Source organism: Periophthalmus magnuspinnatus, chromosome 12 (assembly GCF_009829125.3).
Source record: "Periophthalmus magnuspinnatus isolate fPerMag1 chromosome 12, fPerMag1.2.pri, whole genome shotgun sequence".
NCBI lineage: Eukaryota > Metazoa > Chordata > Actinopteri > Gobiiformes > Gobiidae > Periophthalmus > Periophthalmus magnuspinnatus.
In genome coordinates, this window is record NC_047137.1 from 6,473,416 (window position 1) to 6,487,972 (window position 14,557).

At 37.2% G+C, this 14,557-nt stretch overlaps 1 protein-coding gene across 1 annotated transcript; it reads left to right on the top strand.

Annotated features, from left to right (window-relative positions):
• The first annotated feature begins 173 nt into the window (after positions 1-173).
• snx30 (sorting nexin family member 30) lies at positions 174-14,487 on the top strand. Its single transcript, XM_033975957.2, has 9 exons — positions 174-504; positions 2,103-2,303; positions 4,532-4,642; positions 4,734-4,892; positions 5,435-5,624; positions 7,320-7,519; positions 8,252-8,341; positions 8,583-8,735; positions 10,132-14,487. The coding sequence occupies exons 1-9, from the start codon at positions 370-372 to the stop codon at positions 10,207-10,209; spliced, it is 1,317 nt and encodes a 438-aa protein (XP_033831848.1). The 5' UTR covers positions 174-369; the 3' UTR covers positions 10,210-14,487.
• Positions 14,488-14,557: the final 70 nt, after the last annotated feature.

Consider the following 14,557-nt stretch of genomic DNA (forward strand, 5'->3'; position numbering starts at 1 on the left):
TAGCTAACCATAAATATGTAAGTATTTCAAAAAGCTTTAGGGCTCTGTGATATATTTATCTATAAATTAGATAAACCGTCAAGAAGTAATAAAAAGGAGGTGTGTTGCCCATTTTCTCAATAGACGATCTCGCCTTCTTCGTTCACTGTCACGTGACCTATATGTTTACTTCCGGTTTGTTGAGATTAACTTCCGGAGTGGCGTTGTGTTTGTCAGCTGACAGTTCGAAACAGCGCTGTAGCATCTCCATAGACCAAACCCTGAAAACCAAGAAAACGCCTTCTTCTGTCCGCGATCAGCTCTTCAGCCGCGGAAAGACGGACAGTCGTCGCCCCTGCTCCCGACACTCGTCTTCCCGCCAGACGCACCATGAGTGTCGGTGCTCCGAAGGGCCTGGCCAGCTCAGGGCAGAAACCCATCACGGAGATCACCCACCCGCTGTCCGCCGCTGACGAGCCGCTCTCCCCGGGGCCAGAAGTCATCGTGAACGCTGGCGGGGACAAGGTACACTCTAGTCTGCCCGAGCTAACAGTCACGCAAAAAGTAAAAAAAGAAGAAAAAAAAAACTCACTTTCGCGCTAAGCGTTGAGCGAAGCATAGCAACGGCTCTAAACGGACAACTAGTGAAACTCATGAATTTACATGTTTCCATCTGTCACTGTGGCATAACATCTAAGCATTGAGTTGACATTTAAGAGCTATGTGACCCTAAACCGCTGGAGATTACACCTTTAAATGCAGTCACAAAAGGGCATTTGTGCTTATTTGTAAAATAACTATGATTTAATGTCAACTAGACTAGACTAACTAGATTATTCTGTGTGTACTGGTTTCATATGGTCAAGTAGCTTATTATGAGTGACCCATCAAAGCCATCACAGTACACATGATTTACCCACCAAAAAGACACGCTCAAAATTGTCGAACTTCGAGATAATATTGTTATTTTGTGAAACTTTAATGAAACAAAGTTTGGCTGTGTATACAATTTTTTTTAAACATTCTTCTCATTTAGAGATTGTCCGTATATGAACGTTTCGTTCATGCAAATGTTCTGGTGCATTTGCATAGCGTGTGTCTGTTGATATTCTTACTAAATCAGATAAGTTAAAGCTTTACCTTCACACTTTATGACCTCAGATCCTGCCTGAACTCTGGGGTTTTGTGGTTAGCCAGTTGTGATGTGCTGATGCTATGCAATGCAATTTTGTAAACTGTGATTACTAGTTACTAGAGCTGCTCTCTTGCTGCCATTGCATTGTTGTTTGTTCTACACAGCTGTGTAGACAAACACTGCACTTTTTCTGACACAGCTTGAATGAGGATATTGCACGTTTGACAGTTTTTTGTCTGGAAAAGTTGTGGTTGAAATAACCTTTTTCCCGTTAACTTGTCCTTTAGTCCTCAAATTCAGTACATTATAATCCACTACTATCCTACAAAATAAATGTGTTTCTACTGTGCATCAACTCCATTCTTAACCCTAGTTAATGTTCAACACATTGTCCACACTGTTTCTTCAAGTAAGTTGCAGTAATAAGTGGGAAATTACAGAAATCGGTCAACTCCCAAGACTTTACAAGAACCTTATAAAATATGAAATTAGATTATCAGATGCATGTAATCTTATTAGTACATGTGCATTGTAAAATTTGGGAACGAAAAACCTTTTGTGAAATATTTCCTCTTGAGCCATCATCAGTGAGGTTTTTATTTACTTTCACAATTTCCACATCCGTTCCAGTTTTCCATGCCTTTGTTTATAGCATGTATCTGGCCAAAAGGTCATCAGGGTCAGACTTGTGTACATACTGCTCAATGTAGTATTTCAGGTGAACGTGGTATCACTGTTTTAGAAATAAATAAAGTGTGCGATGGATTTATGCATACTCTTTACCTTCCTGGTCATATCAGTGAAACAGAATAATGAACTCATGCCATACATTTTTTGGCAGTTTCTGCCTGTTCAATTTGGCCCTTGAGAATAGAATTGTTCTCACATTGTGTCAATAGCAGCTTAACAAGGGCTATATTGAAAAAGCACTGCAACAATATAGTAATTATCCTGTTTTTGTTTTCATAGTGTCACTCTCTGTCCACAGGATGCCGGGTTGACCAATGGTACGCCAGTAGAGACATCAAGCCCCGCCTCCGTGTCTTCACTGTTCAATCGGCTCCAGTTGGACGATGAGCTGGACGGGGACACCTCCTCAGAAACCAAGGACCTTTTTGTGACGGTGGACGACCCAAAGAAGCACGTGTCCACCATGGAAACCTACATCACCTACAGAGTCTCCACCAAGGTTAGCAACTGTCTGCTCACACCATCATGCAGCAGTGCTTTGTCCTATCAAAGTACACACAACTAATCAGACTCCAAGTAACGTTTTGTTTTGATGGTGGCATAACAGGTGTCCCAAAATGTGCACAATGTACACACAAGCTTATTTCTAGTTTTCTGACAATGAAACACACATGGCTGAGCAACACACAGACACACACACACACAGACACACACACACAGACACACACACACAGACACGCACACACAGACACGCACACACAGACACGCACACACAGACACGCACACAGACACGCACACAGACACGCACACAGACACGCACACAGACACGCACACAGACACGCACACAGACACGCACACAGACACGCACACACACAGCTTGTGAGTGATGCAGTAGTGGTTAGAGCGTTTACCGACCCCAAAGGTCAGCCTTTAAATCCCAGCAAACACAGGCAGTACAAACTGTTTTTGGCCTAGACACCACCCAGGTGAGTGATAATGACTGGAGTTTTAGGCACAGATTGACAGCCATGCTTTTGTCTGTATACACCAGGGCAGCTGTGGCTACAGAGTACCTTACAACTGAGTGTTGAAATTGAATGAATAACCCATGAAAGCAACCTGAATAGACAGCGAGAAAAGTATTGTCTCGGAGATAATGTGCATTATTTATCTTTATGTGCTTACTCATAAGTATTGCCTTTTAGTCTTAGATTTTAGAAATAATTTTGGTGTAACAATGATGCACTAAAATTGTGCACTGCCTTCATACACAGCAGCACTAATAAATTATTGATTGCAGTATTAAATTGTATTATTTATTTACATAGAATTTAGTCCATATTCAATGCTCCCTTTAAAGGGGCACTTTTCTGGTAGAAATCCGCTTGTCTCCACGGAGATGTTATTTGCCTTGAATGTTCCTCAGTATCCTTTTAAACATATCACCACATTTTTAACTGGATACATCCAATTAAATATAAGTCTGTCTGGGATTAAATGTATGTTTCAAGCAGGTGATGACATCAGAGCCAAGTAACAAGTAAAAGGTGACCCCTCCAAAAGTTGCATAGTGAACCTTTTAAGTTAGAAAACTAAAAAGATGCCCTGTGTAATGAAGTCTCCACGGTCGTTACAACTGCAGTAGACTGAAACCTTAATATTGCGTGAACTTTGCCTTGTAAGAGTGGGGCAGCGGCTGCAGACAGGAGCAGTCGTGCGGCGTCATGGTGACAGTTGCTGTGTGCTGAAAGACTCTGAGGCCTTAGACAAATATCACAGGCCCTCACTAAACTCCAGGGTTAATTGAATGTGTGTAGGGTCCAGTAAAGAAAACCTGCTCCATCATCTGCATTTCATGGTTAATACACATGTAATTCTTTATGACCCAGGAATGACTCATGTCTGGGGCCTAATGCACTCCTCTATACATACATGCTGTCTTTGTGGTTATGCTCCGGTGAACAAAGCATTCATTCTGTTTGTAAGGCAGAATGAATGCTTTTTATTGTTAAAACATCAGTATGATTCAGATATGATTCAGATAGAGGTAATCAAGCAAAGTGTGAAGGTTAATAATATTCTTTAGCTGACACTGCAGAGTGACAAAAAAGGGATATTTTAAATAGATGTTTGAATTTTAGTGAAATTGTGATATAATCTTTTGAAATTGTCAATGTTCAGCTTGGGTCTTTCTAATTGGCAGGTCTACTGCCAGTCCTGAATCTGAATCTGCCCTTGTATCGGCCCAAAAATATCAGCAGAGCTCATTGATCGATTGTTCTGTATTCTAAACAATCTGTTTTGACAAAAACATATGGGTCCATCTCTAGATTTTTGTACATTGTTTGCACAGGAGGAACCATTCCTTTGTTGCTGAAGCTGCTGAAGTTTACATAGAGAGTCTATCTGTCATTAAAAGTAATACTTTTTTAGAAAAGATGTGATCAAATAGAAATTTAACATAAGAAATAATTATTTTTGACATTCTTGTCCTGGGCTGTCAAATCTAGGTTATTATTTTTTACTGGTAGCATTATATCAGTTTGTTTATTTATTTATATATATATATATATATATATATATATATATATATATATATATGTATCATGTTTGAATCATTACATTACTTCACTTGAATGTAAATGACTGATCACTGTACTACATACACTGCATTATGAAAGCAGTAGAAAAATCTGAAATCTCATTCATTGTTTGTGATTTCTACAGACGACGAGGATAGAGTTTGACCTGCCAGAGTACAGTGTGAGGCGGCGCTACCAGGACTTCGACTGGCTTCGAATCAAGCTGGACGACAGCCAACCCACGCACTTGGTCCCTGTAGGTCACACAACCACGTATCCGTCCACTTCTGTCTCTATATGCTTCATTTAAACTGTCTGCTCGTCTGTTTTTTTGCCTGCCCATCCAGCCGCTGCCAGAGAAGTTTGTCATGAAGGGTGTGGTGGACCGCTTCTCGGAAGAATTTGTGGAGACCAGAATGAAAGCTCTGGACAAGTTCCTCAAGAGAGTGGCTGACCATCCTGTCCTCTCATTCAACCCACATTTTAATGCTTTCCTCACTGCAAAGGTTAGGGATAGGGTTTTGTAAATAAACATTTGTAAAATATCTTTTAAATAGATGAGCTATTGTGCCGTAATATTCATTGTCAAATTTGTGGTCTATAAAAAATTGTAATAAGACATTTTAAGTTTTACCTAATATTATATTTTATGCAATTTTAAAGATACAGTATGCAACTTTTCTGGTGGGGGATCCGCTGCATGCTTGGTAAAATGGCAATAGATGTGTTTTTATTGCTTAAAAATACCTTAAATTATGCATTCTTACAGTGAACAGGGACTCTGACCTGTAATTTGGAATGATGTCATTTGTCTCATATCAAGCTTAATGGTCTAAAAAACAGCCTAAAAGTTCGTGAGACAAGTTAAATATAGGTCTTTATTTTCAATATATCTTTCGGTACAAAATGAGATGATCAGCCTATAGCTTAACATATAATGGATATAACATATTCACATTTTATGGACATGTCAGCATTTTTTTTTTTTGCATATAGGAGTGCTGTAAACAATCAAATCCTATAACAAGAATTATGTTTCCACCTGCAGGACTTGAACAAGCGTCAGGGTCTGGCTCTGTTGACCAAAGTAGGTGAGTCGGTGAAGTATGTGGCCAGCGGGTACAAGCTGAGGGCACGCCCGGCAGAGTACACGGCCATGGTGGAGTACCTGGACACCTTCAGTGGGAAACTGGGAACTATGGACCGCATCGCACAGAGGATATTAAAGGAGCAGTCAGGTACCATGAGCTGCTACTATTTAGTTGGCGCTTCATATTCAGACTGGGAGGGTAATGTGTACTTGTTTACCCTGGACCCAGTGAATGAAGGGGCCCATATAGAAAATATTTTTTAAAGGCCCATCAAGACAGTTTGTACCCGGAATACCCAGAATTCCGCACTGCATTCCTGCTACTGGCGATGGGTACTGCCATTGTATCCTTGGAAAAGACACTTGATGTCTCGGTCTGTACATAGTGTTTACAAGTGAGTACTTCCTTGATGTCAAGTAAATTGAGTGCCATATAGTGCTGTATAAAACTTTCCTATTTTTACGATGCTATGTATGTCTGTTCATACAGGAAATTTATATAAAATAGAAGCCACATACCCAAATCGCTGGGCCAATAGTTTGTCTTCTATGTTTTCTTATTTGATTGAAAAAAATATTTAGCATATGTTTACTCCATTAACTTCACAAGTATTGATAAATCTGCCTGTAAAATGAGAATACATTTGAAACATACACTAATGTGGGCTTATACGCAGAGCTCTTATTCAATAGTAGGAAAAGTAATCATTTAGTTTGGTCAAATCAATGAGTACCAGTTGTACTTAATTTTAGCTTTGCTTTAGTGTTTACTTTAGACATAGAAAGGACATTGATGGTGCACTGCCACCTTTTCGCTTTTGCCCTACTTCTTGGTGTGATAAATTACAGTGTAAATATCCACTCATCCGTCCCTGTGAAACGCTGGCTATCACCACCTGTCCAGCAGTTTACATTGGTTTGGTCCAAAGTGGGAAGAGAGGATGACAGCTGTGCATGTTCTTTGAAAAAACATGCAAATAAATAATATTTCGTAAAGCCAAATAAAAACCAATGGCTCCTTTGGCAATTATTATGAATATCTATTTTTATTTGTTTTATATTCCTGTGCTTTTTTCATATCAGTGGTCATAAATTTTTTATGTTTTAACAAGCATTGCGATTAGATTTGCGCTTTATTTTGTAATAAAAGGATTCTATTCAAAGTTTACATTTTAAACACGTCCAGAATAATTAACAAAAAGACTGAAATATAAACAGACAAAACTAATACAAGAATCGCAGATCTAAACTACAGGGTTAGTATATTTTTACACTGAATAAGACATGATATTTTGTTATTTGTGGACAAAATTATGGTGCTTCAAATATTGCAGCCTTTCTAATTTGAGTACATTCAAATTGTGATTTTGTTTTGATTGCAATTTAATCTTCCAGCTTTAATTAACAATTAAATATACTTAATCAGTGTAGTTTTGCACAATGGACAATGGCAAGGCAAGTTTATATGTATAGCACAATTTGTACACAAGGTAATTCAAAGTGCTTTACAGAATAAGAAAAACATTAAAATCACACAAATCAAAACATAAATAATCACAAATAATCATGATAAAATTACCATTAAAGGAAAAGAGTGCAGAATAAAAAGCTTTCAGTCATATGCACAGCTAAACAGAACTGTTTTGAGCCTGAACATTGTCAAAGTTGAGGCCTGTCTCACATCTTCAGGATGCTTGCAAGAACAGTGTAATAAATTCACCATATTTTCTATTGCTTTGTTGAAATTTTATATTTGTCTCGTCAAAACAATACAGTTTCTTTCCCAACATTTCAGAAATCTGGTATCCATGGAATTTATTTCAGTGTTTTTTTTCTTCCTCAGAGTACCTAACAGAGCTCCGGGAGTATGGTTCAGTATACAGCAGCTGGGCAGCATTGGAGGAGGAGCTGCAGCGCCCTCTGGAGGGAGTGGCAGGGAGTGTGTCTACATGCTGCAGAGCCATGGAGGACCTTAGTGAAAATATGAGCCAGGACTTCCTCCCTGTTCTCAGAGAATACGTCCTCTACATAGAATCCATGAAGGTGAGATATTGATTAGTTATATAGTTATACTTTTTTTGTGGTCATACACCAAAGCAAATTTCAGTCACAACGGGTCAGGTTTACAGTCATCAATTTTACCTTTCTGATTGTCTCTGTTATTCCTTTCTCTGAAATGTTTCACAGTATAGCATTAAACCATCACACATTTTAACCGTTAAAAATGCTTATATTCCTATTGTGGGCGTACTTCAGATGTGATCTGTAAAGTGGACTTGTGGCATCACCTGCTTGTCTCCATGGTGATATGCCAGTCTAATTTCATACTTTGAAACATTCCAAGCCAACATTCCAAGACTTTAAGTTGGATTGAAGCTCTGTTTTCTCTTTGAGATCATAATGATGTACTGGCCGTATACTAGTTTACTAAAACTAGTATTGATTAATATCTGATTTTTGATACTTTTGACAACCCTAAATTGTATGAGATAAAATTATTACAATAAAATTTATTTCATTCATGACAATCACAACAAAACCTCCAGGAAACACTGTTGCTGATATGTTCTAGTTAGTATATCATAATCAGAGAGCAAAACGGACAGGCTAATATTGAACAAGACATATTTGGCAAGATCATGACTTGGCAGAAAACCTCCTTGTGACTTGGTTTTGACCTCAGGAAGAGGAAGTTTAAGGTCTGAATCACTGTTAAACATCACCTACGGATTGTAACTATGTAATACATTTGATCTGATTATCTATTATTTACAGAATGTTCTAAGGAAAAGAGACCAGTGCCAAGCAGAGTACGAAGGTCGACTTGAGGCAGCTATTTTACGGAGACAAGAGGATAGAACGCCTGTAAGTGTAATGTAATTACTAATGGGTTCCCCTATTGTCTTCCATAAACAGAACATCATATAGTCTCATATATAGTCATGTAACTTTTTTGATGGGTCTTCTACCACTTATGTGTCTCCAAAAATTCAGTCAGCACTCTCTTTTCCCCAAACCCCAGGACGTCTTAGCTCCTATGCCACGTATAGGCTGTAGAGTTGGAGAGTCCAGTAGCGGTAGTTTTTCCTGTTATTTTGTGCTATAGGTTCCAGCCGAGGTGGAGAAATGCCAGGACAAAGTGGAGTGTTTTAATGCAGACCTGAAGGCAGACTGGGAACGCTGGCAGAGGAACAAGAGACAGGACTTTAAACAGCTCCTTACAGGCATGGCCGACAAAAACATCAGCTACTACGAGAAGGTAAACTGCATATTCCAATTTACCAATCAGAATGGTCTAGTTTCAGTAAAAATGAGTAATGTTCTGATTTTAACCCATTGTTTGTGTTGTGTTGTTGACCGTGTGACATAAACCTATGGCATATACAGTGAGTTAATAGAACAACTGGAACATAGCATACATTCATTTGATAACAAAGATTTACAATACAGTTGTCACCCTCTATAACGCAGTTCACCTTTTGTGGCCTTGCTGTTGCAGATTTTTTTAGTACAGTTTTGCAAGCTTTTTTTTTTTTTACAGCGTATGAACGCACATTGTGTTCTGCATCCTGATTGGCTTAGGGACTGTGGACCACTGTTAATCAGTCTCTTCCGTGCCGTGTCTCCTGTACAATACAGAAGCGTTCAGCTTGCCAAATTTACATAAATACTCAATCGTTAGCAATGTGACTCTGAAGTGCTGTATGTTTGCAAGTTTTCTCCCTAACAAAACCCACAATGTTGATAACACGTTCTGCACCGACAAAGGCGCCTACGAAGGTTTGAGCTTTGAGAGTGTTTAAACAAGAGCAAAATGTGAGAAAATGTTATTGAAAAGTGTATAAAGTGTGAGGTGAGGGGTTTTACAGCCTTAAGATATATAAAATCTGTAAAAAATAAAGCTGACTACTTTGTGGATTTCGCTTTTTTGCATGTTATTTTTAGAACGTAACCCCTGAGATAAACGAGGGACCACTGTACACAACTTGTATTGGCTGTTCAAATCTTGCATAGTTGTTGAATCTTTCAGGAATTCACTTCACCCTCTCTAGTCCTAGTATGTGGCTGGTAGCGAAAAAGGCATCCATTTTATAAAATCCTAACCAGTAATCTGGTATGGACTATGTCCTTTAAATATACTAATTTACATGTCTTACAGTTGTTTAGAAATAGTTTAGATTCAAGAAGAAATCAAATTGTTAAATAAAGCCCGTTCTAAATAATGAGGGAAAAAAGCCAGCTGTGTATAGTTCTACATTGTGGCTCTACGAAACTATAAAAAATAATCAAGATGCTTCTTTGTCATAATGTATGGACAACCTTTCTTAAAAAAAAGACTAAATATCTTGATGGACAACAAATTCCAGATAATTTTGGATTTTACAGATTTCTGGGTTACTGAAAAATTACTTTACAATTTAAACAGTACTTCTGTGGAACAGAAACCGAGTTGAGAGAGAAGTGTCAAAAATTTAAACCAAAGAAACAAATAAATGAAAACATAAAAACACAACATATTTAAAATGAATTCCGATGCCTGGTGGTTGTTATAAAAAATCTGGTGAAAATGATTAAAGCAAAAGGAATTATTGCTCAAATTCTTCACAATTGTTAACTTTTTCCTTTTCCCCTGCCCTTGTCCTGTGTGTGCGCAGTGCCAGTCTGCGTGGGAGTCTCTCATCACAGTTCTCCAGGACAAACAGACTGAGGACAAAACCAGTGAGACAAACTGAACTTTTGCATACCACCCCCTCTGTCTCTCCTCCCTGTGCATTACTCTGTCTCATGCCAAGGAAAAGGACCCATCGAGTGACGTCTTGAACCCCTGTCTTTGTGTCTAATAAAGGGACACCACTAGACAGTGAAGCAGGTAACAGACAAGTTCACAAACAGCAGGGACAATGAACACACCTACTATGTACAGACATGTTTTCTTACAATTATTCTAAATGTGTGATTTTACGGTTGCCAACACCACTTGTCATTTACAGGGCTTTCAGAGACGCGGACGCCATGTTGGATCTGCTCTTTCTATATTCTCATTATTAAAAGAGAAGCATTACAAATTAATAAACTTTCTTTTTTCAGATCTCATCTCTTAATTACTTGAATTAGAGTTTGAATTACCAAATTCTCACTTAAAGGTCCTATATTTCACAAAATTCGAATGCTGTTGAATCATCTAAAACACACCTGGAATGTTTCATTCACACATATTTAAGTAACCCTTTATTATAAATCTGTCTGTAAGCCCAAAATGCTCTTTTCCACTTTGTGATATCATGAAGCGATAGTTTTCAAGTTAACGGCTACTTTTTACCTTTTGTTCAGTAGAGATTGGCTATTCCAGGGGTGAAATGAACCAAATGTGTAGTGAAGGTGTGTGGAGTTCAAAAACACAGTGGAGCATGTCATGTATTATCATGACATCACAAGGTGGAACTGAGTGTTTTTTTGTTTGAGAGAAGAACTCAGCCTAAATATGTGGGATATGTGAGTTAAACATGTGTGAATGAGACAAAACACAGCTCCAGGCATATTTTTGATGAGACAACAACATTATAACATAGATCAGAAAATGGCGCACTATGAGGCCTTTAATTATTTTAGATGTTCATCATGGTACTTGATTTCATATGTAAGGTGGCCTGATTTCTGTTTTGTTTTTAGTCTTTTTTAATTTTTATATTCTGATCCATTTATTTGGGAGATGCCACTTTAAAGGGTCTGTTATGCTTTTTCAATCTTGTACATCTTACAGGTTTATACAGACTTTTTTTTTTATTACGTCCCTAACTCTCTTGTCCTCCTTGTCTAGTTCAAATAGCCCTATTTCAAAAAGGACTGAAAGAATGTACTGTTGACTAAACTGACTGCAATTGGATAGACATATGAAACTAGTTGGAATAGTTCCAATAGTACATTCATATAACACGAAAAATTTCACATCACCCAAAGCAGGTTAAAAGAGTGAATGCAAATTAATAAAGGTCTGGCTGGCCGGACTACTTATGGTAAATTTAAACATATTAAAAATCGAATATGTGTTTTAGATTCACCAAGAGTTCAAAGCACACACAAACAATACATTTTATTCGTTTCTTCACTATTAAAAGGGATTTGCCAACATAAGCAACCAGTTAGAGAAGTAAGTGTACCAAGGAAGTTTTACATCCCTAAATTCTAACACGTATGAACAATGCCTCTTCAGTATGACCCAATCTCTCCTGTTACAAACTCAACTGAAAATTCATTCAGGAAGTATCACTGGCGAATTCCCCCTTGCTTACACTATGTTGCCTTAAAACAGAAGACCCCTTTGATAATGTGTAATCTTAGTTTCAACATCTCTGTTTGCAGTATGAGGTCATTTCTGCGTTCTGCTTGTTTTTGAACCAGAATAACTATATCAATGCTTATCTGCGACAGTATTTTTTGAAATATCTTCTTTTTTTTTTTTTTTTTGGTAATTTTTATGTTTCATACTAAAAAAAATGTGACAACAGGGAAAACAAGGGAAGGACCATAAGCACATGTATGAATTGATACAACACACTTTCCATATTTTAATAATTGCCTTCAGTAATTCTTACAAGCTTTTAGACATTTACTACATTTTCATCTAGGTTCAAGCGTGTCATTTGTGCACAAGTGGTGCTAATTATTTGTTTACCAGCATTGCTTCTTTGCTAAAGACTAAAGTCTGTGTTGTAGCATCTATAGGCCAGTCTGTGATTTGATTTTATATTCTATATTCAGTCAGTGTCTTTCTCCTATAAAATGTGTGTGTTTTAATATATATAATTTTCTAATGATTCAAACATTTTGCATCTATGGTTTACCTGTAACATGAGGCATAATTGCTGATTGAAAACTCGCATTGAACTGGTAAAGGTTCGAAAAGCTCTGCTTAGAAATTGCAGTGTACTTAATGGTTAAATAATGTTTTTTAAAGGTACACTATGGAACTTTTCTGGTGGGGATCCGCTGATTCTTGACCCTATGGAGAATGTTCCACAGTATGGCATTAAAGGTCCTATATTACACAAAACTGACTCTTGGAAGTTTTTAGCCACGTTAGAATGTTGTTGCAAACCTCAAAAATATACCTAGAGTTGTGTTTTGTTTCATTCACACGTTTGAGTAATTTAGAATTATTAGACTGTCTACAACAACAAAGTACAAAATGCTCTGTTCCACCTTGTGATGTCATGTAATGGTAGTTTTCAAGTTAACAGCTACATTTCACCTTTTGTTCAGAAGAGATCCTCTATTCCGGTAATGAAATTATCCAAATGATTCTTGTGAAGGTGTGTAGAATTTAAAAACACAGTGGAGCTGTATTATCACATGACATCACATGGTGGAACAGAGTGTTTTCTGTTTGAGAGAAGGACCTAAATATACAGGGTGTGTGTTAAATATGTGTCAATGAAACAAAAAAAAAATCCAGGTATGTTTTTGATGAGGAAACATAACAGATCAGAAAATAGTGTAATATGGGCTCTTTAAACTACCTCGCATGTATTTCATTATGGCTGTTTTTATAACTCAAAAATACCTGGAAAACATGTGAGCGAGGTCGCCTTGTCATGTCACCTACTATGGAGTTGTGGAGTATAGATTAAAGGCTATTCTTTGGAACATTCAAAGCAAAGCAGTAACATTGAGACAAATGGGTGGTTTACCACCAGAAATGTTACGTAGTGCACCTTTAACCTTTAATGTGTTGTCATAAGAATGTATCTCTTAGCATTACAGTTGTGTCAAAATGTTTGTCTTCGCCTTATTATGGGCAAACAACAAAAGCCGGGCAAAAAATGTACATCCCTGTGAGCACAAATGAGCTAATTTAAATCAGTTTAATAATTAGAATAATAATTGTATTACCATAAATAAATCTCTAGCCCCTTGTAAAGATGTAGCTGCTTATGTTGAACCTAAATATTTTCTGTGAACATTTAATTTCCGTAAGTAACCATTTACTACTACCCATTAACTATTCAAAACCCAAATTTCAAATGTTTAAAATAATATGTGCATATATCAAAACTAAAGTAAATATATTTGAGTGAATTACTAGTAGTTACTATTTAATTTTCAAAGTCACTTTTTCCTAAATATAACAGATTGACCATTTTAAGTTGTCAATGAAATAAAAACAATATCAATTTGAAAAGGAAATTATTTTTGTAAAATACTTAAAACTGACTTGGCTCTTATTTACTTTTGTAATACGTTGTACTGTGAATAAACAAATAATAATAAGTAAAACTAAGGTCTTTCCACTGAACTATACTGATCCAGTGGAGTGTCAATACGACGTTCTTTGTTCAATAATATAACCATACAAGCCAGTTTATTTTTGTATAGAAATTAAAGTTGGGTTTTGTCTCAGCATCTGGCATACTTACACAAGGCGAAGAAGGATTTGCACTATGATGTAATGTAAATATGGAATAACCAAATTTAAATAAACGCAATATAGTCTGACTTTTCCTCTCCAGGTGCTGAGAGGAACTCCACTATAGTTTTTGAAGTTTGTATTATGTACTCTTACCCATAGCCATTGTAAAGCCCATGTGATACTGTGTGCCTGCTGATTTCCTGTTGCACTAAATGTAGCTGACACCTTCTCTAAAAACCAGGTCTGAGTCTGACAGATAAACAGATTCAAGTGGTATTGAGCTGGGAAGTTTTTTAATGTTGACACTTTTTTAAGCCAAATGTCCCCGGTTTCCTTCCGTCTTCCTCTTAATGGATTTTTAATACAGGTTAAACCCAGCCAATCAGAGTTCAAAGTCACATGACCTAAACGAGCTCAGTCAAGCTTATGTCCTTTCCGCCTCCTCTCAGTGTGCACTGTTTACGTTTCTGTCCTGTACATTTGGATGTTCATAACATCGTGTTGTAATTATGAATAAGCTTGTATATTGTTTTGATGCAATTACCTCAAATGATTTTGAAATATATCGGACCAATAATAAATCAATGAATGCATTTGATACTCATCTGTTCATCTTTTGTTTTGTTTGCGGAGAAATGCATAACATAAGAGAGAGAGTACATGTAAAAATCATT